The following is a 22,014-nucleotide window of genomic DNA, read 5'->3' on the forward strand; positions in this document are numbered from 1 at the left end:
TTTTATTTTTATTTTTTTCTTGTCATTTGTCCTTTTAGGGCCACACCCACGGCATATGGAGGTTCCCAGGCTAGGAGTCTAAATCAGAGCTGTTGCCGCCAGCCTACGCCAGAGCCACCACAACGCCAGTTCCAAGCCGCATCTGCGACCTACACCACAGCCCATGGCAACACCAGATCCCTAACCCACTAAGCGAGGCCAGGGATTGAACCCGCAACCTCATGGTTCCTAGTCGGATTCGTTTCCAGTGTGCCAGGACAGGAACTCCTATTTTTATTATTTATTTATTTATTTTGCTTTTTAGGGCCGCACCAGTGGCATGTGGAGCTTCCCAGGCTAGGGGTTCAGTCAGAGCTGTAGCCTCCGGCCTACACCACAGCCATAGCAATGCCAGATCTGTGCTGAGTCTGCAACCTACATCACAGCTCACAGCAACACTAGATCCTTAACCCACTGAGCAAGGCCAGGGATTGAACCCGCCACCTCATGATTCCTAGTCAGATTTATTTCCACTGAGCCACAACAGGAACTCCCCATAGCCTCTTTATCCATTGGTCTCTCAGTGGGCATTGAGGTTGTTTTTATGTCTTGGCTATTGTTAATAGTGCTACAATGAAAATATGGGTGCGTGCATCTTTTTTTTTTTTTTTTTTTTTTTTTTGGCTCTTTAGGGCCACACTGTGGCCTATGGAGGTTCCCAGGCTAGGGGTCCAATTGGAGCTATAGCTGCTGGCTAATGTCACAGCCACAGCAATACCAGATCCAAGCCATGTCTGTGACCTACACCACAGCTCACAGCAACGCCAGATCCTTAACCCCCTGAATGAGGCCAGGGATCGAACCTGCAACCTCATGGTTCCTAGTTGGATTCGCTAACCACTGCACCGTGACAGGAATTCCTCCATGTATATTTTTTTAATTACAGTTTTCTCTGGTTACATGCATAGGAGTGGGATTGTTGGATCCTGTTGTAGTTCTATATTTACTTTTCTGAGGAACCTCCATACTGTTTTCCATAGTGGTTGTACTAATTTACATTCCCAACGACAGTGTAGGAGGGTTCCCTTTTCTCCACACCCTCTCCAGCATTTGTTATTGGTAGACTTTTTACTGATGGCCATTCTGGCTGGTGTGAGGTGATACCTCATTGTAATTTTGATTTGCATTTCTCTAATAATTAGCAGTGTTGAGCATCTTTTCACATGCCTGCTGACCATCTGTATGTCTTTGGAGAAATGTCTGTTTAGGCCTTCTGCCCATTTTTCAGTTGGGTTATTTGTTTTTTGTTGTTGAGTTATATGAGTTGTTTGTGTATTTGGGAGATTGAGCCCTTGTCGATTGCAGTTGTCTACAGCTGGTTTCTCCCATTCACCCTTTTATTTATTAATTCCTCTTAGTACCATCATTCTTCTTTAAGAAGAATTTCTTTTCATGTTTCCTGTGTTGCAGCTTTGCAGGGATGAGTATTTTCAGCTTTTATATGTCTGAAAAGGCTGTTTCATTAGAAAAAATTTCTTTGTTGACAACATTTTTCTTTCAGCAGTCTCTTTTGGCTGAATATTTTTTCCTATGAGATGTTTGCCACCATATGATCTTTGTCTTCGTTTTCTTTTTAAAGCCACACCTGTGGCATATGGAAGTTCCCAGAGTAGGGGTCGAATTAGAGCTGCAGCCGCCAGCCTACACCACAGCCACAGCAATGCCAGATTCAAGCCACATCTATGACCTATGCTGCAGCTTTCGGCAGTGCCAGATCCTTAACCCATTGAGTGAAGCCAGGGATCAAACCTGCATCCTCATGGATATGATGTTGAGTTCTCAACCCACTAAGCCACAACAGGAACTCACTTATCTTTCTTTTTTTTTGGTCTCTGGCTGCTTTTAAGTGGTTTTAGAGAAATAAATGTTAGTGTAGTTTTCTTCAGATTTTTCTCAGGGTTCTTTGAACTTCTTGAATTTGTGTGTTTATAGAGTTTTATCAACTTTTGTTTCTTTATTTTTTTTTTCTTTTTGTCTTTTCTGGGGCCGCACCCGCGGCATATGGAGGTTCCCAGGCTAGGGGTCTAATCGGAGATGTAGCCACCGGCCTGTGCCAGAGCCAGAGCAACGTGGGATCTGAGCCGAGTCTGCAACCTGCACCACAGCTCATGGCAACATTGGATCACCAACCCACTGAGCAAGGGCAGGGATCGAACCCGCAACTTCATGGTTCCTAGTCGGATTCGTTAACCACTGAGCCACTATGAGAACTCCCATTGTTTCTTTAAACATTTTTTTATCACCAGCCGTACCACATTCCTGCTCTTCCTCATCCTCTGCTCTCCTTTGGAAATTGTGTGTGTGTGTGTGTGTGTGTATAACATGCTGTGTATATAATATATGCGTAGATGTATAATATATGGCTGCTTGAATTTATCCCACAACTATTATTTTTTGTGGTTTTTTTTTTTTTTTTTGGTCTTTTTGCTATTTCTTTGGGCCACTCCCGCAGCATATGGAGGTTCCCAGGCTAGGGGTCCAATCAGAGCTGTAGCCACCGGCCTACGCTAGAGCCACAGCAACGCGGGATCCAAGCCGTGTCTGCAACCTACACCACAGCTCACGGCAACGCCGGATCGTTAACCCACTGAGCAAGGGCAGGGACCGAACCCGCAACCTCATGGTTCCTAGTCGGATTCGTTAACCACTGCGCCACGATGGGAACTCCGTGTTTTTTATTTTGTGTAGTTTTATTATCATGTCCTATGTTCACTAGTCTCCTTTTCTCCAGTATTTAGTCTGCTGTTCATCCAGTCCAGTGTCTTTCAACCCAGGCATTCTTTTGTCTCTGGAAGATTGATTTGCATCTTTTTATTCCATATCTGTCTGTAATATGCTCATATTTTCTTCTGCTTTCTTGAGCATTTGGAACTCAGTTATAGTAACTCTTGTCATGTCTTTGTCTATTGTCACCTGTGTTATTTCTGGGTCATGTTCAGTTAATGATTTTTCTTCTTATCGATGTGCCTGGTAGTTTCCTATTGGATTCAGTCATTGTGGATTTTTACGCTATTGGTGCTGGCGCAAGTGTAGTATGTTCTTAAGCTTTGTTCGAGGGCAGTTAAGTTACTTGGAATAGTTGGATCTGCTCGAGGCTGCTTTTCAATTTTGTAGCAGCAGCAGAGAGTTTCTCAACTTAAAAAAATATATATATATTCCTCCCGCTTCCCCCACAGCCTTTTTGTAGACATCTTTTTACCCTGATCACATCCCTCTGTGTGGTCTTAAAGCCATGGCTATATTGTAAATCTATTTGTGTGTTAGTAGTGTTTCTGTGCTTTATACAAGAAACATATTTTTTTGCCCCTCTTCTCCCAGAGCCGGTTTTCACCCACTTGAGCTGATACTTCCAGTTGAGTAAGCATGGTCTCAGGCTCTTTTCTAGTAGTGAGACATCACCCTTCCTTGTTGCACCTGATGCCCTGTGTCCTAAGGCAGGGAGATAAATCCAGTCCCCATGTCCCCACGTTGGCTGGAAGGAAGTCTCCCCAGATGCTGGCAGTTCCTTAAGTTACACACACCCTACACTGCAGTGCAGCCACTGCACTCCAAAGTGAAATGAAAACACACAACTATGCAAAACTGGAATATGAATGTTCAGAGAATCTTTATTTCTAAAAACCAAAAACTGGGAGCCACCCAAATGCCTTTTTTTTTTACTTTTTAGGTCCACATCTACAGCATATGGGGTTCCCAGGCTAGGGGTTGGAGCTGTAGCTTCTGGCCACAGCAATGCTGGAACCGAGCCGCATCTGCAACCTACACCACAGCTCACAGCAACACCAGATCCTTAACCCACTGAGTGAGGCCAGGGATCAAACCTGTGTCCTCATGGATTTTAGTTGGGTTCGTTAACCTCTGAGCCATGAAGCCCCAACAGTTTTATACTCATGCTAGAATACTGAGCAATAAAAAAGAATGACATATTTATACCTGCAACAATATGGATGAATTTTAAAATCACTGTGCCAAATCACAGTCCAGACCAAAAAAATGTTCTCTAATTCTCTGATTCTATTTATGTAAAACTCAGTAGTGCAAACTAGCCTGTAGACAGAAAGACTAGCAGTTGTATGGAGCTGGAGATGGAGGGGAGCGTTGTCACAGAGGGCATGAGAAAACTTGGTGGAAAGGAAATGTTTTTCTTGATTGTAGGGAGGGTTTCAAGAGCAACAGATGTCAGAACTCAAAAAAATTATTTTAAATATGTGCAGTTTATTGTATGCCAATTTTATATATATATATATATATATATATATATATATATATATATAAAGTTATAGAAGAAAAAAAATGATAGGTTTAGCTTCCATCTGAAGAATCCATATATCTCATTAGTAACCCACGTGTAAAAGATTTATAAGTGTAGATTATGCTTATTTTTTTAATTCGTTATAGTAATACAGTTTAATTTGTTGGCAGAGTTCCCATCGTGGTTCAGCGGGTAACAAGCCCAGCTAGCATCCATGAGGACACAGGTCTGATCCCTGGCCTCGCTCAGTGGGTTAAGGATCCGGCGTTGCCATGAGCCATGCTGTAGGTTGCAGACATGGCTCGGATCCCACGTTGCTATGGCTGTAGTGTAGGCTGGCAGCTGTAGCTCCAGGTCAACCCCTAGCTTGGGAACTTCCATATGCTGCGGGCATGGCCCTAAAAAGGCAAAAAAAAAAAAATTTAATTTCTTGGCAGTTAAATGAAAACACTTGAATTTGACTGTTGCAAAAGTGTGCAGCTACAGACCTGAAGCAGCAATGTTGAGCTCTGCTCTGTGTGTGAGTTGTTTGGACACTAAGTATGTCTAGGCCCCGGTGCTGCCTAAAGTCTGTCTAGCCTAACATTTTAGGGCAGCACTGACAGTTGTGTACTTATTCTCTAATTTTCTAGAAGATGCAGGTAATAAAACAAAAATTCAAGTTTAGTAAATACCTACAGAAAAGCTTAGGTCTCATAGAAGTATAATTTGCTGCAATTTTATGCAATGAATACATCCACATCGGGAAACAGAACATTACCTGGTAGTATTGGTAAGTTTTTTTTTTTTTTTTTTTTGTCTTTTTGCTATTTCTTGGGCCGCTCCCGCAGCATATGGAGGTTTCCAGGCTAGGGGTCGAATCAGAGCTGTAGCCCCCAGCCTACGCCAGAGCCACAGCAATGCGGAATCCGAGCCGTGTCTGCAACCTACACCACAGCTCACGGCAACGCCGGATCGTTAACCCACTGAGCAAGGGCAGGGACCGAACCCGCAACCTCATGGTTCCTAGTCGGATTCGTTATCCACTGCGCCACGATGGGAACTCCTTTCTTTTTTTTTTTTTTTTTTTTGTCTTTTTGCTATTTCTTGGGCCACTCCTGCGGTAAGTTTTTGAAATGCAGTTCTTGCTGGGCTAATTAGGTAAAGTTGAACACATGCTGAATGACTATGACCAAATAGCTTCCAGTTTTGACTCTGGGATTGTGTAAAATATACACTTGTTCTGTTTAATTTTATTTGTATAAACATAGGTTATGTTTTGTTTAATCACGGTATTTCCTCTTGGCAGTGGACTCTCAAAAAATCGACCGTGAGGGAAAAATCCCAAATGAAACCTTAGAGAAACTGAAGAGCCTGGGGCTTTTTGGGATGCAGGTCCCGGAAGAATACGGTAAGTAAAAGAAACCACCGCCCCTCTGATTTGGCTCTTAAGAAAGCCTTCTGTATTTGTCCAAAAAAGGACTCTTTTCCTGAGTGGTGGCCTTTGAAAATACCCTGAGTCAAAGGTAGACCTGTAAAAATGCTGCAGTGACTAAAATAGCCCTTTGTGGGCTAATTACGGGGTGGCTTGCTGGTGAGTGTGTGGCCTAACTGATGGGCTTTTGGGCGGAAGAGCTGTTGTATGCTGCGCTTTCTCTGAGATGGGAAGGGCCCTGCGGAGTGTCTGTTCTCTGAGTGAGTGGGACAGCCGCGGTGACAGGGCCTAGCAGGCCAGCATTTCATCCCGCCCAGGGGATAAGGCACATGACTGTCAGGTCTTTTGGCCTCCAGCCTGTGCCCAAGGCCACCAGAGCACAATAGCCCTGCCTCTTGCCAGGACCCTGGCTCTGCCCTATTGGACTGAAGACTGAGATGGTCACCGCTTGTCTGCCTTCTGCCTGACCCAGAGCTGGGCCATTCAGTTCCGTGGGGCCAAGGGGACAGGCAAGAAGTGTGCTTAGAGGGGCAGGGATGTCTCAGGGGGACAGGCCAGTCCTGTGTGTCCGTGCACAGATGTTCATCCCCTTTGTTTTCACTCTCAGGATCTTGTGACCTGGAAGCCTGGCCTTTACTCCACACACCCGCCCTCTCAAGCCTCCATGAGCCCCTGCAAGGGTGGCTTCCAGCTTCCTCAGCTCAGGGGTGAGGCTTGGGGTGGAGAGCTGTTGGTGGCACACCTTTGTGGCCATGAGTGGGCATTCTCCCAACCTGGCTTTGGGTTAGGTTTGTACAGCGAGTCACAGAAGCAGTTGTTCCTGGTGTTCTTTTTCCTTCCTGTTAGGTCTCAGGCTGAAGTTACATCTGTTCCCTCCTCCCCCACACACAGCCAAGGGTGGGGGCCCTCAAAGCCTATAGAGTAAGTCCCATTGTGACCTGTCCTGGAGCTGGTCCAGTTTAAGACAGAATGTGAAAATTGAGGACAAACCACCCTGTTGCCTAATTTCCTTGATTCTGAGGCATATTTTAATCAGGTTAAATCTTTGTATGTTTGTTTATTGAGTATCTTAAGCTGTTAAAGGATGTCTCTGATTTGTCATCTTGTGAAATAACCTCCCACATTTCCAAATGGGTAAAAGAAGTTACAGAATATGGGAAATAATTACCACCGCCGCTCCCCCTGGTGGTGGAACACAGCATGGCCTCTGTGGGGGGAGCTGTGTGACCCTGGTCCCATAACCTTGACCTTGCAGCCCTCCCTAGACCTGGAAACTTGCCTGTGCTGTAACTTACAAGCCCCAGGAACTGTCTGCCCATCAGGCAGTAGAATGGAGAGCAGGTGGGGCTGGAGCTGGGGAGCAAGGGTGCTCTGTTGAGAAAAACAGGTGCTTGGAAAAAGCAGGTGGCAGAGGAGAGCTGCTGGACACAGCCCGGCAGTGATGACACCTGCCACCCCTGCAGAATCATTAAGAAAGTATTGTTCATGTTTCCTGCAGACGCTTCTGTGTAAGACTGGAATATGTCTTTGCATCTGCATGTGTTTTATTGCAGCACATGTGTGTGTGTGAGAGTGTGTGTATGTGAGAGGGAGATTGTACAGCTCTGGCCCTTAATCTTTATTTGTGTCCTACTCTCAGCTGTGAAAATGTTCTTTCTTTCATGAGATGGTAGTGGTCACATTTGGGGCTATTTGATTTCTTTCCTTTTATTTAATCCTTCCTTGGGAAGTAGGGCAATGGCAACCTTATTGTGTTCATGGCCAGAACCTTCTTGGGAAGTGTTCCCAGTCTGAAGCATTCTAAAGGCAGTTGGAACCACTGTCCTGAAAAAGAAGTTTCTGTCCCCAGTTCCCTGCGTGCCCCCCTCCCACCTCCCCTCAGTTCCTCCTCCATCAGCACCTGTCATCCCTCCCCATCGATTGTCCTCCCCCTGTGATTTTACTGATACTTTGTTGAGGAAAAAGCATTGTAGTTTTTTAAGAAGCAAAACCGAGGAGTTCCCAGTGAGGCTCAGCAGGTTAAGAACCCAACTAATATCCATGAGGATGCAGGTTTGATGCATGGCCTCGCTCCGTGGGTTTAGAATCTGGCGTTGCTGCAAGCTGTGATGTAGGTCACAGACACAGCTCAGATTCTGTGTGGCTGAGGCTGTGGCTGGGGGCTATAGCTCCAATTTGACCCTTAGCTTGGAACTTCTGTAGGCCACAGGTGTAGCCCTAAAAAAAAGAAAAAAGGAAGCCAAACTGACTTCAGTATATGAAACAAGTAGAACAAAAGTGTTTTCATTGAAATAGGTGGGGAGGTGGCTGGTACAGGGCCCTGGCTTCACTTGGTGCCCTGAGCCCAAGGGACCACTGCCTGCTTCTGCAGGGACTCAGCCCTCCCCGTGTGTGTGTGTGTGTGAAGGCACCCGGCACTTGGTTGTGTGATGGAGCGGTGACTCCAGGCCAGCACTGCACCCAGAATTCAGGGCCAGCTCTGCCACCTGTTGGTCACGTGACCTTGGGCCTCAAGGTTGAGGTTAGAGTTCTCACTTCAGGGATTTTGCACGGGCTCTGCCCCTGGGTATCCGCAGTGCTAACTCCTTCACTTCCTTGAATCTTTCTGTTTTCTTTTTTGGCTGCACCTGTGTCATGTGGGAATTCCCGGGCCAGGGATTGAGCCTGTGCCACACCAGTGACTCCAGCCACTGCAGTAACAATACCAGATCCTTAACCTATTACACCATGAGTAAACTCTCAGTCCTTGTTTTTGTTTCTGTTTTCTTTTAAATGTTTTTGTCTTCTTGCTCCTGAAACAGTGTTTCCTAACCAGGGTGATGTTGCCCCCCGCCCCAGGAGACATTTGGCAACATCTAGGGACGTTTCTGTTGCCTAGACTGTGGGGAGGAGAATTGCTGGCATCTCATGGGCAGAGGCCAAGGTTGCTGCTCAACTTATGACAGAGGACCCAGCCCCAGCTGGAAGCCAGGGTCCCAAGGCAGAGAGACCTGTCCAAAGGGCCAAGAGAAGCTGTCATGGGACACTGGATGGGGTTTACAGCATTTAAATAAATTTATTACGTGTAGGTGTTTGTCTTATGTTAAATATTACTCTACATTAAAATAAACTCTTATGTTGGGAGTTCCCTTTGTGGCTCAGTGGGTTACAAACCTGACTAGCATCCATGAGGACGCAGGTTTGATCCCTCACCTCGCTCAGTGGGATAAGGATCCAGCATTGCCCTGAGCTATGGTGTGGCTCGGATCTGGCATTGATGTGCCTCTGGCATAGGCTAGCAGCTACAGCTCCGATTAGATCCTTAGTCTGGAAGCTTCCTTATGCCATAGGTATGGCCCTAAAGAAGAAAAAAAAATACCTCTTATATTAAAATATGTATATGCTTTTTGTCTAGAAAAAGTCTAAAAGGTACACAAAAATGCACTTTCCAAGAGATAAGATTATGGGTAATTTTTGTTTTCTTTGTGCTTTTCTGTATTATGATTTTTTAAAATGGTGAGCTGGCTTTATTCAGTAGAGCCATTTGCCTTTTCTGGGAGGAATTTGGGGCTAGAGCCTAAGTGCACTGGCCTGTCTCTTCTCTAGGTGGCCTGGGCCTCTCCAGCACCATGTATGCGCGGTTGTGCGAGATCATCAGCCTGGACAGCTCCATCGCTGTGACCCTGGCGGCACACCAGGCCATCGGCCTCAAGGTCAGGGGTTTGGGTTTCCAGAGTCTCTAGTTGGCGGCGGGGCAGCAGACTTGCTCAGTTTGACCAAGGATCGGGGAGGCCCGAGGTCCTGCAGCCTCGCCTGGCAGTGTCCAAGTGCAGCCTTGCTGTCTGGAGCTCAGTGCCCTTCGGTGACGTGGTCCTTCCGTTGAAACCTTCTGTCCCCATCACCTCTGACCCATCCTTCAAGGCCCAGGTCAGATGCCACTGGAGCCTGCCTTCACCGTGGGCTGGGAGTGACCCCACCCAGCTCTGGATTTGCTCACGGGGGTCTGAGCTCGTGCCCCTGCTATTGTGCCTGTTCCCCTCACCGTTCTTGGCTTGGAGCATTTCAGGGAGGTCCAGGGGTCCACCGCTCATTCCTCTGATTGTTTTTGCTCAACATAGTAACCAGGGTGGGGAGGAGCTGAGTGTGCAGCAGGCTCGGCCTCACACTCGGTGCAGCTGCTCCTCTCGACGCTGCCTGAGCACCAGGTGTGGCTCCAGCACCCCTGGCCCCCAGCCACGCAGCTGGGAAGTGGAAGAGCTGCTGGGAAAGCCTGAGTCTGTGCCGAAGCTGTGCTGGTGCTGCTACCCTGGACTGTGCCCTTGGGGCTCCCTGCTAGCGTAGCTCCCCAGACTTGCCAGCAGCTCCCCATTTTCCCCCCAAGGGCAGGGGTTGCCACCTCTTAGCTGTCAACTCTTGCATGGAGGAAGCATGTTCCAGAAGGGGCCGTGTTTCACATGCTCCTTTCTCCCCACCACTGAAAGCAGCCTGTGTGTTTTGTCAGGGCATCATCATGACTGGCAGCGAGGAGCAGAAGGCCAAGTACCTGCCCAAACTGGCGTCTGGGGAGCACATGGCCGCCTTCTGCCTGACGGAACCAGCCAGGTGAGCCCAGGCGGCAGGGGCAGAGGGCGGGGGCCATCCATGGCTTTGGTTGAGCAGCTGGTGGCCGGGGTCTTCCCTCCCTGAAGGCTTCCTGGAGTCGAGTCAGCAGCCTTTCTTGCAGGGTCTCTTCATGGTCTGTTTCTCTACCTTACTTCTCCAACCCGTGACCTTCACCCACAAGATAATGGGCCTGACAGTCCCTGTTCAGTGGCTTTCCTGTACTTTGCAGCATCCCTTCCCTACAGTAATGCATTTAGGCCTCTATGAAGGGCGTTGGTATCGTCCCCACTTCACAGCTGCAAATGAGACTTAGGGACATGGTGTGATCCGCCCACAATCTCACAGCTGCCCTGGAACTCAGGGCTTCCAACAGCAGGGCTATTACCTGGCCCCTCCACCCTGCGTCCCCCACCCCAGAAGCTGGGCCCCGGGCACCCACCCTCATAGGAGCGCCGAGCCTGTTTGAGCCCCATCTCTGGGGTTAACCTCCCCAGTGTCACCACTGCTGCCGACCTCACAAAGCCTTCTTGCCATATGCTGTAAATCAAGTTTTACTGGAATGTGCCTCTTGTTTACAGATTGTCTGTGGCTATAAAGCTGAATATATTTATTATCTGGCCCTTTTTTTTAAAAGTTTGCCAGCTCCTTCCATTTGGGGCTGGAAACCATCCTTCTCGGTTCCCAGCATTACCCCTCAACCATGGGTTTCTGCCCCGTAGTGGGAGTGATGCCGCCTCCATCCGGACCAGGGCCACACTGAGCGAAGATAAGAAACACTATGTCCTCAATGGCTCCAAGGTACAGCTCCACAGCCTCCAAGACTGCATCAGGGTCGCCGTCATGACCGTTTCCACTGTGCACAGGGTCCCTTAACTGTCACCCTTGTGGGGTGCTGCTCCTTTTTAGGGGAAGGAACTGGCTGAGAGGTCTTGTCACCACCATCACCCTGTCTCCTTAGTGGTGGGATGGGAACCAAGCCATCTTGGCTCCAGAGTCTGTGTGCCTCAGTGCTGCCACCCACCCCAGAGCTGCTCTTGTGTGTCTGTTTTAAAATTTCTTATTACATGGATTTTTTAAACAATTTTTTCCCATTATAATTGGTTTACAGTGTTCTGTCAATTTTCTGCTGTACAGCAAAGTGACCTAGTCTCACACACAACATACACATACATTCCTTTTCTCACATTATCCTCTATCATGCTCCATCACAAGTAACTAGATATAGTTCCCAGTGCTATATAGCAGGATTGCATTGCTTATCCATTCTAAAGGCAATAGTTTGCATCTGTTAACCCTGATTCCCAGTCCACCCCACTCCTCCTCCCCCTTGGCAACCACAAGTCTGTTCTCTAAAGTCTCTAGGTTTCTTTCCTGTGGAAAGGTTCATTTGTGCTATATTTTAGATTCCAGGTATAAGTGATATCGTATGGTATGTGTCTTTCTCTTTCTGACTTCACTTAGTATGAGTCTCTGGTTCCATCCATATTGCTGCAAGTGGTATTATTTTGTTCTTTTTTATGGCTGAGTAGTATTCCATTGTGTATATGTACCATACCTTCTTAATCCATTCATCTGTCAATGGACATTTAGGTTGTTTCCATGTCTTGGCTATTGTGAATAGTGCTGCAGTGAACATAGGGGTTCATGCATCTTTTTCAAGGAAAGTTTTGTCTGGATATATGCCCAAGAGTGAGATTGCTGGGTCATATGGTAATTATATATTTAGTTTCCTGAGGAACCTCCATTCTGTTTTCCATAGTGGTTGCACCATTTTACATTCCCACCAGCAGTGTAGGAGGGTTCCCTCTACCCGACATCCTCTCCAGCAGTTGTTATTTGTTGACTTGTTATGATGGGCATTCTGACAGGTGTGAGGTGGTACACATTGCTTCTTAGGGCCACCCCTGTGGCATATGGAAGTTCCCAGGGTAGGGGTCATATTGGAGCTGCAGCTGGCGGCCTATGCCACAGCCACAGCAATGCCAGATCTGAGCCACGTCTGCGACCTATACCACACAGCAACGCTGGATCCTTGACCCACTGACTGAGGCCAGGGATCAAACCCACATCCTCCTGAATACTAGTTGTGTTCTTTACCCTTAAGCCACGGTGGGAACTCTGATTGTTTTTCTTTGTTTTGTTTTGTTTTTTGTTTTCGTTCACTTTTTTTTGGAATTTGAAACATGTAAAAGTTCAGTCCTGAACTTCCATCCCCTGTCTCCTGGCACAGTGTGTCCTCTGTTACATCGCCACCTCTGCATGGCATCGTGATGGGTCACAGTGGCCCCATCTCTGCAACTACTGTACATTTAAAAAATGATTCTGATTTCTTACCACCTGGCATTCAGAATTCCCTACTGTCTCATACCTGTTTGTTTTTCAGTGTGCTTGACTTAGGGTCTAGATAAGTTCTGTACGGAGCAGTTTGTGGAGAAGTCCCTCTCCCCTCCCCCTCCTCCACCTCCCCCCCTTCTGGCTCCTTGCTGCCTCTCTCCCACCGTCAGCCTGGCCTGTGGTGTGACCGAGAGCTGGCGCCCTGAGGTGGCACCTAGTAGTTTGGTTCTCTCTGGAGCCCTCTTGCTTTCTTTCCTCAGGTCTGGATCACCAATGGGGGGCTGGCCAGTGTTTTTACTGTGTTTGCGAAGACCGAGGTTGTTGACTCCGACGGCTCAGTAAAGGACAAGATCACAGCATTCATAGTAGAGAGGGACTTTGGTGGAGTCACCAGCGGGAAACCAGAGGATAAGCTAGGCATCCGAGGCTCCAACAGTAAGTATCAGGCGTGTGTACATGTGAGAGAAGGAGAGGCAGAGAATGAGATTTTTATCTTGATAAAAAGCTGTCAGAGGAGGCCCAGCAGGTTAAGTATCTGGTGTTGACATTGCCGTAGTGCAAGTTCAATTCCCTGGCCTGGGAACTTCTACATGCCACGGGTGTGGCAAACAAAACAAAACAGAGAAACACCAATATCTCAGATCTCAAGATAAAATGAGACTGAAATAGTTGGGGTTCCACCCAAGCACATTGGCAGAATCAGGTCTGGGCTGCCTTGGGGCCCCTCCACAGCAGTGCAAGGGAGCCCTGTGGAATAACTCAGTGCAGTGGGCACAGACATGCATCCCCACACTCGGGCGGGGACGGTGTTGAGGCAGTGGTGGGGTTTCTGAGGGAAGCATTGCTAACTGCAGAGCCCCGCCTGCCCTTCCCGACACCTCCTTCTGTCCTCACTCTCCTGCTGAGACCGACCTGCAGCACTCCCAGTTGAGGCCAGGGTCCATCAGGGGCCCTTGTCCTGTCCACTGCTGCCACTCAGCCTCAGGAGACTGCTGCTTGGGTCTTCAAGCTCAGACCTTGGAGGGTCTGAACCAGCAAGTGCCTAGACTGCGCCACCTGCTTGCTGGCCAAGGGCGGGGTACCCCGTGCTCCCAGTGACCAGTGACCAGTACCAGGGTGAGGTCCCAGTTTCGTGTGTTCCAGCCTGCGAGGTCCACTTCGAGAACACCCGGGTGCCCGTGGAAAATGTCCTCGGAGAAGTTGGCGGCGGCTTTAAGGTGCGTGGCCCTGCGGGTGGTGTGCCATCCTGTGTGCAATTGCAGGCCCCAGCTTCCTGTCCCCTCCCCACTAGGTGACAGTGTGTAGCACCTGGTTGGAAGGCCAGCAGGATGCAGACAGGTCTTTCCAGGGAGGGGTGGGTGTGGGCGCACTGGGTCTCCTCCACCTGAGGCCTCATCTGCCTGGTGCAGAGGTCATTTCCTCCCCCAGCGAGTGAGGAGCAGCCCAGGGCCCCAGGAGCGCAGACTGCACTGTCCTGGGGCTTGACTCCCTGCCCTGACGTTTTTTCTTAGATTTAGATTTAATATTTTTTTAACTGACAGGTGATTCTCATAACAAAGTTTACCATTTTCACTCGAACAGTTTGGTGGTCTGTTCACTGTATTATGCAGCCATCTCTGTGTCTGATTCCAAACTTCCCATCGCCCCCGAAGCAAGTGCCATGCCTTCTCGTTTCTCCTCCCCAGCCTTTGGCAGTCGCTATTTTACTTTCTGTGTCTGTGGATCTGCTGGTTTTGAATGTTTCCTTTGGCTGGAATCCATGGGTGGGCTCCGTCCCGTAGCATCATGTTTTCAAGGAGTATCCAATCTCTGGCAGCTGTCTCTCCTTCTTAGGGCTGAGTACCATTCCCTCGAATGGCTGCACCATGTCTCGTTCCTCCATCATTGGTTGGTGGACATTTGGGTTCTTTCACTTTTTGGCCTGTATGAATAATGCTGCTGTGAACATCCGTGAGCATGATTTTGTGTGAACAGGAATGCAGGGTCATACAGTATATGTTCGGCTTTTTGAGGAACCACCAAATTCTTCCTCAGCGGCTGCCCCATTTCACTTTCCACCAGCAGTGTGTCAGGGTTCCGTTTGTCCGCATCCTTGCCAGCACTCATTATTGCCCATTTTCAAAGTCATAGCCAACCTATTGGGTGTGAAGTGGTATCTCCCTGTGGTATGCATAGCATTTTCCTGATGATTAGTCATGTTGAGCATCTTTTCACATGCCTGTTGAATGTTTATTCCTCTGGAGAAATGTTTTTCCAAATCCTTTGTCCCTCTTTAAGTTGGGCTGTTTGTGTCTCTACTGCTGCCCTGCCCTCATGTACTGGGTGGCCTGGGTTAGAGTATTCACCTCGGGAGCCGCCCCCACCTTAGCTGTGAACAGGGATCAAAGCAGACCCTCCCTGGCCTCCTGGCCATATAAGAATCAGTGAAGGGCCATCAGTCAGGGTTCTGGGAGCATGGAGTAAAGGGTGGGAGAGGGGGAGGCACACGAGGTGTGTCGTGTCCGGATGTCACACCCAGGAAAGGACATGGGGTCCCTGAAAAGCCCCCCGCCTGATCTTCACATCTTTAGTGCTTGTCTTCCTAGATCTTTTTAGAGAGTTTACATCATTGAAATGTGCGCGCGCGCGTGTGTGTGTGTGTGTGTGTGTAGCCTGCATTTGTCACTTAGCAGGTCTTCCTGGCAGGCTCTGACTAGGGAGTGTGACTTACTGGCGTTCAGAGCCACACAGTCTTTCCTCATGTGGTCACGCCATGTTTACATCCCTGGGTCCCGGGATCAAACATTTAGCACTGTTTCCACTTCTTCCCCACTCAGGACCACATCGTGTGTCATGTGTCCTTATACACATCTCACATACTTGTCTCTTCATTTCCTGAGTTTAAACACCACCAGTCAAGTTACCAGGGTCAGAGGGCGTGGACATTTTTTTAAGTTCTTGGTCCATGTTGCCCCCTGCCTGCCAGACAGCTGGACCGGTGCCTGCTCTGCCTGCTCCCCCACCGGCTATGTGTGAAGTTGTTTTTTGTTTTTTTTTTTTTTTTTTTGTCTTTTTGCCATTTCTTGGGCCACTCCCGCGGCATATGGAGGTTCCCAGGCTAGGGATCGAATTGGAGCTGTAGCCGCTGGCCTACGCCAGAGCCACAGCAACGCGGGATCCGAGCCGCGTCTGCGACCTACACCACAGCTCACTGCAACGCCGGATCCTCAACCCACTGAGCAAGGGCAGGGATTGAACCCACAACCTCACAGTTCCTAGTTGGATTTGTTAACCACTGAGCCACATCGGGAACTCCTATGTGTGAAGTCTTATCTCCATCTTTGCGAACACTGCATGAAGAATTTTTTTCCATTGCGTTAGATGAAGTGATTGTTTGAATAGGCAAAAGGGAGCCTATTAAATCAAAGCTCTTTTTTATGCTGAGTGAGATTGCCTGCAGTTGGTCTTGGTACCAAAAAGTGCTGTGAGCTGGGGTGGTCCCACATGTCACAGGCAGGACGACCCTAGGCCCAGTGAATGTTGATGCCCACGAAGGGTAAAGTGAGTACTTGCTCTGGACCATTAGAGGCTCATCAGGCACAGAGGCGTGCAGTGGGGCTGTGGAGAGGATGGACATGGCCGCCCAGTTGTGAGAGGAGGCTGCTTCCTGAGAGAAGGTGGTAAAGCTGCAGGACCAAGGTCAGGTGGGAGGGACACCCGGGCCCTTCAGGTGAGGCTGAGTCTGCCCTCCTCCTGGGACCGAGGCCTGGTGTCCAGTCCTTTCCTCCTTTTGTCCTTGTTTGAAGTGCAGCTAAGGATAAACTGAACTGTGAGGGGGCCATGAGGCAAGTCTTGTTCTTGGAACTGTGAGCTGGCCTTTGAGGAACAAACGTGTAAGCTTAGCTCTTAGCTATGGTGCCCCCGTCCTGAGACGCAGGAAGTCTGCTGTTAGGGGTTAGAAGCCCCGGGGACAAGGCAGGACAGGGCCCCCTCAGTGCCAGGGGCCACTCCAGTGTCTGTGTCCACCTCCTTCCCAGCCACCTCAGGCTGACCAGTTAGGACCAGCGCTGCCCTGCCCAGTGGCTGGAGCAGGTGTTCCCAGCCCCCTAGCCCCACAGGGTCCGTTTTGAGAGGATCTCCATTCAGGTTAACTAGTAAGTATTCATACATTCAAACTCGGATACATGTCTCATCAGTCCCAGTCATGTGAGCAAGTGCCAGGACACAGCAGCACTGCATGTTGGGCAGAGTCCCACGAGTCTGGGACATGCCCCAGAGCCTGGCCCTGCCTTTGAGGCCTCCTCCCTGGGCCTCGGGCCTGAGCAGTGGTGGGCGGGTCATTGTCCTTTAGGAGCCTCGTGCTGGTGGCTATGGGTCCACCCTGTGCCTGGGATCCCCTCCCCTGAGTGGCCTGGTTGCTCTAGCTCAGGGGGCTCCCAGCATCCCTCCCCCAGGCCAGAAGACCCGTACCCGTTCCCACTGGACCTGTGTTCCGCTTGAGTCCACATCACACCTCTGACCACCTGCTGCCTAGACAGCTGTGATCTCTGTGCCCCTTTGGGTGTGTAGGAAGCACTTCCCTGAACCTGGCCAGTCTGGCACTTGGGAGGCAGCACATGTGCTCACCACCCATGTCAGGTGGGAGGTCAGGGTTGGAAGAGAGGAAAAGCTGCCACAGTTGCTGACGCTGTCACTGCAGGAATCAAGGAGGAGCAGGAGTGCTGTTGGTGTGAGGGCTCAGTGCCGGTCACTGCCTGCACATCAGGCAGTACCTGCTGTACAACTGGCTCGCCATTCTGAGCCTCAGGCAGCTCTGACACTGAAGAGTTGCTGGGAAAATGGGGAGCAGGAAGCGCTCGAGCAAGTCCACTCAATAAGCCCTCGTTTCTGCTCCCTTCCCCTGAGGCTGCGAGAAGGCCCTTTCCTTTGGAATAAGGCATCATGTTCCTTTTTAGGGGGTGCCTCTAGGGATGTTTGTGAGAACCGTCACAGTGCTGGGTCACCGGATTTTGAGGCATCAGGCCTGTGTTCTCTCCCGGCCAGGGAGGGTTGGCAAGATAGCTGACTCCGCCCAGACACTGCCTTTTATTGTCAAGAAAGCTGGTGAAAGTGGACAAGCACCGTGGAGCTCGCCCTCCAGGGCCCTCGGGCTTTGCAGGCAGGACTCTTAGGGAGTGAGCTGGAGCGAGCTTTCCTCTCTCTGTAGGTGGCCATGAACATCCTCAACAGCGGGCGCTTCAGCATGGGCAGCACGGTGGCTGGGATGCTCAAGAAACTCATTGGTAGGTGAGTTGGGGACTGGAGCCCTCAGTGGCAGCCTGCCACTGCTCCCCGCCACTCCACCCCAAGGCTCTACCTCGTCCTGGGAGGTCTGGGACCTGGGTTTGAGTGTAGACCAGAGGGTGCCCTCAGGCTTCCAGCCCTCCTGTCTCAGAGGATCAGGGCGGAAGGTAGAGGGTGGCTGCTCTGACCGCTGAGGACAGGGTGACTGAGCGAGGGTCCCGGTGTGGTCCGGGCACTGGTCCTCTGTAGGGGACTTGGCACCGTGAGTGAGCAGTGGGGTCGGGTTGGGAACCCTGGTCCCTCGGCCTTCGGCTCATCCGTTTGTCCTCTTGAGCCTGAAACCTACTTCCGTTTGCCAGTGATGTTGAAACAGCCTGATGGGCTTTTTATGGGGCACAAAATGTTATTGCCAGCTTAGCTTCGTCGGGGGGGACTGCAGGGACATGCAGGTGCTGCTTAGTAGGCTCCTTGGCATTCAGGGCAGAATTCCTGTACAGGCAAGGGGATTGAGGCCCAGAGTGTGAATGATGGGCCCAAGCCCAGGCGCCCCCAGACTGCTGCCAGGGCTCGTCCACTGCTGAGCTGCCCCGTCCATGAGCTGTCCGACTCTGCTTCCTTGTCTAGAAAACTCTTGGTCAGCCTGTCCCAAAGATCCTGAGGCCTGGGAGTGTGGGAGCCCGTCTCCTTTCTGAGCCCGATGTGGGACAAGTTTGTGCCTGGGCTGGGGGGGTGGGGGGCACTGGGAAGGGTTGGAAAGTGGTGACTGCTGGAGCATGCAGTGCCTTCAGAGCCACCAGGCTACGACAGTGCATTCAGCTGTACACATGGAAGTCATGGGCTCAAGTGATCAACACAAGCCGCCCTCCTGCTGCCTTCTGAACCCACATGTGGGTGTTGGCCTGCTCCTCTGTGCAGGGCATTGCTTCTGCTCTGTGCCAGGTGCCCTACACCTGCATCCCATGGCTGTGGCTGCTGCTCGGAGGTCAGAGATGTTGTCGAGGGACAGGAGGCCACTTGGCCCAGACTCAGCTGGTGAGGGTGAAGGCCGGGTACCTGTCTGCTGCAGCCCTTGCCCCCACTACTGTCCCCACTCTGGATGCCGCTCTGAGATGACAGTCACCCCTTGACTCAGAGATGCTGGAAGGCAGGGCTCTTTCAGGGTGTTTGGTCTCAGCAGACTGCTGCTCATATTTCCAGCCTTGGAAATCATCCTAGGACAACTAGAAAACGGTTCTTTTCAATAACTGTGCTCTACTTCAGAAATGACTGCCGAGTACGCCTGCACGAGGAAACAGTTCAACAGGACCCTCAGCGAGTTTGGATTGATTCAGGTACAGAAGGCTGAGTGGGCATCGGCTGGCTCCAGTGCGTGGATTGAAAGCGCACTGTGGGGGTCTGTACTGCTGCTGCTCGTGGGCACACGGCCCCCTTCCACAAGTGCCGGGCTTGGTGCTCTTGGACACCAGGGATTAATTGGTCCAAACTACCTGTTCTGCTGATTGGCACATTCGGGTCTCAGCACAAGCAAGTTCTTGATTGTGTTTTTTTCCAAAACACTCCAGGAGAAGTTTGCCTTGATGGCTCAGAAGGCTTACGTGATGGAAAGTATGGCTTACCTCACGGCAGGGATGTTGGACCAGCCTGGGTTTCCTGACTGTTCCATCGAAGCCGCCATAGTGAAGGTAACCCTGGCACATGCTGCCTGCCATCTCCCTCTCCCCGTTAGTCCATTGCTACTCTGGTATTTATGGTGTGCCCATGAAGCCAGGCACCCCAGGACACAGCGGGGAGAGCAGAGAAGTAGGGGGTGGGGCTGGGGCACAGAAGACCGTGCCCAGCACATGGGAGGCCAGTTCGTGCCAGGTTGTCACCCATCGATCACCATCGTAGCACAAGGAGAAATTCAGACCATGCATAGTAACTTCATATCCGCATAAAAAGCAGCAGGGCTTCTTTGGGAAAGATCATCTTGTTCTGAGTATCCTACGTCCTGGTATCACAACTTCTTTTTATGAAACAGTTGATCTAAGTAAATACCACAGGGTTTTCTGTGCTCTGTTTCATTTTGGGGGTAGTCATTTTTTGGCGATAGTATGAAAGATAGCAACCCTGCTTTGGTTCTCCATAATTGTTTTTAAACTGGTCTCTGGGATTCAAGTCTTGAGAGAAACAGAAGTGAACATTCTGGTGTTGGTAGGAAAACCTGGCTGAAAGGTTTGGAATCATACATAACTTAATTGTTTTCATGCTTCTCCCTGTGTCGCACCTTGGTACTGGGGAGGAGCTTTACCACCCCAACTCTCATCACCCTTGACAACTATGGCAGTAATGGTGCTGTCAGCAGATCCTATTGCGGGGCTAAGCCTGAAGCTGAGCGTATTGGTCTGTGCTCTCAGGATGTGGACACACACACACTGGCCACATAGGGCCAGGTGTCCAGCCAAAGAGTTGCCATGTACAGAGTGAGCAGCAGGGGGATGGGGCTGGGTGGGTGTGGGTCAGGCTTCCTGGAAGAGGTGAAATCTGAGGTGGGTATTAAGAGGCCAGACGTTTTTGCAGGTGTGGAAGGGGTTGATGGGGCATTTCCACCCAGGCATCCAGAGTCATGAGGGTGATCATGTGGTGGAGGGACAAGGACCTGCTGGGGCCTTGGTGAGATGTGGCCATCAGGGCTTCTGCCCTGTCCTCTCATCCCAGAGCCCAGTTCTCTGCACCCAGCCTCCACTCGGTCTGCAGCCTCCAGCCCCTGGCTGTGGGCCTCCTCCCATGCCCACATGCTGACCTAGCCCCGGCCCATGGCAGGTGTTCAGCTCAGAGGGCGCCTGGCAGTGCGTGAGCGAGGCTCTGCAGATCCTTGGGGGCTCAGGCTACATGAAGGACTACCCGTATGAGCGCTTCCTGCGTGACAGCCGTATCCTCCTCATCTTCGAGGTGAGTGCCCCGCCCCCACAGACGCCTCACCAAGGACCATGCTGGCTGGCGCCCACCCATCCCCCAACTTGACCCTCCTCCCCACCCTGCTTGGACCCCGTCCTGCAGGGGAGGAGGCTGAGAGCCCATCCCCACAGGCCGACTGCCACAGGTCTCTGCAGAGTTGCTTGTGTTGGCTGTGGTGGGGCAAGGGAGAGCTTCCCCTGGAGGCTAGATCCTGCCTTTAAAGCCCACTCTGGGTCAGGGCCTCCTTCTCAGAGTGTTGACAGCTCTGCCCAAGGGCGTTCCCAGGACTCCTCTGGCTGTCCATGGAAGGGAGGGGATGGGCAGGGAGACGCCTCTGGGGCGCTGGAGGTGTGATTGTGCTGACAGAAGATAACTCCAGAGTGTGGGGGCGGGCAGAGGTGCACCTCCTCCCCAAGGGGCTGGGGTCTCAGGAAGCAGGTACACTTGGCCGTGGAGGTAGAAAGGGTTTTGACCAGGCCTAGGGGAGGGCAGGGGAATGCAGCGTGCTGGCACTTGGTGGACGGAGGGAGCAGCAGTCAGTCCTGTTGCGGGGCTGGACGGGAAGGCGAGTAAGTAGTGGTAGAAGAGCCTGGCTGTGAAGCAGAGCAGTTTGCATCTTACTGTGAGGGTGGAGAAGCTGTAACAAAGTGCAGAGCAGAGAATGGCGAGTGTACATTTGCTCTGGGACGTTCCCCAAGCCTCCCTGGGGGGATGGGCTGCAGAGGTGTGACCAGAGGCCACGCAGGGTTTTAGGATGGATGGAGGCATAGGGAGGCAGCCCCTGGGGCGAGTGTAAAGCTGGGCACCTGGGCATAGGGTGCTCCCCTACCAAGGGGAAGACCTCATGTGGCCTGTGACCCCCACATGTCCCAGTCCTAGGTCCTCTCCTTCAGAGGACAGCCAGGACGTGGATGCAGTTTCCCTGTCCCCTCCCTGCTGCCCCAGCACTGCTCCTCCCAAGGCCCCTCCCCTTGGCCTGGGTGGGGTGGTCAGAAGGTGTTCAGGAGCTCTGAGAGCCCGGGGGCGGGGCGGCCCTCAAGTTCAGGGCACTCTGAGGCCTGTAAAGCCATGCAGCCTGGAGACCTCCACACTCGCGCCCCCTTCCTTTCCCATTGGAGCCTCACGACTGTGGTGCAGCCTGGCTGTGTGGCTTTGGTTCAGCCCCTGCCTCTCTGACTCCCAGCACTGTTGTGCA

General features: G+C 50.9%; 1 protein-coding gene across 2 annotated transcripts in view; it reads left to right on the forward strand.

The window, feature by feature from the left end:
• ACAD9 (acyl-CoA dehydrogenase family member 9) overlaps nt 1-22,014 on the forward strand; it is a 47,506-nt gene that overhangs the window by 21,901 nt on the left and 3,591 nt on the right. Inside the window, exons 3-12 of one of the 2 annotated variants that reach the window (XM_021069406.1) lie at nt 5,580-5,681; nt 9,291-9,397; nt 10,186-10,286; nt 11,006-11,084; nt 12,881-13,055; nt 13,764-13,837; nt 17,806-17,881; nt 19,143-19,213; nt 19,445-19,564; nt 20,685-20,813. In XM_021069406.1, the coding sequence (XP_020925065.1) occupies nt 5,580-5,681; nt 9,291-9,397; nt 10,186-10,286; nt 11,006-11,084; nt 12,881-13,055; nt 13,764-13,837; nt 17,806-17,881; nt 19,143-19,213; nt 19,445-19,564; nt 20,685-20,813 (1,034 nt within the window). Of the gene's footprint in view, nt 1-5,579; nt 5,682-9,290; nt 9,398-10,185; nt 10,287-11,005; nt 11,085-12,880; nt 13,056-13,748; nt 13,838-17,805; nt 17,882-19,142; nt 19,214-19,444; nt 19,565-20,684; nt 20,814-22,014 lie in introns of both variants that reach the window. The other variant, XM_021069405.1, reaches the window with a different exon arrangement.

The sequence above is a fragment of the Sus scrofa genome, chromosome 13 (assembly GCF_000003025.6).
Source record: "Sus scrofa isolate TJ Tabasco breed Duroc chromosome 13, Sscrofa11.1, whole genome shotgun sequence".
NCBI classification, from domain to species: domain Eukaryota; kingdom Metazoa; phylum Chordata; class Mammalia; order Artiodactyla; family Suidae; genus Sus; species Sus scrofa.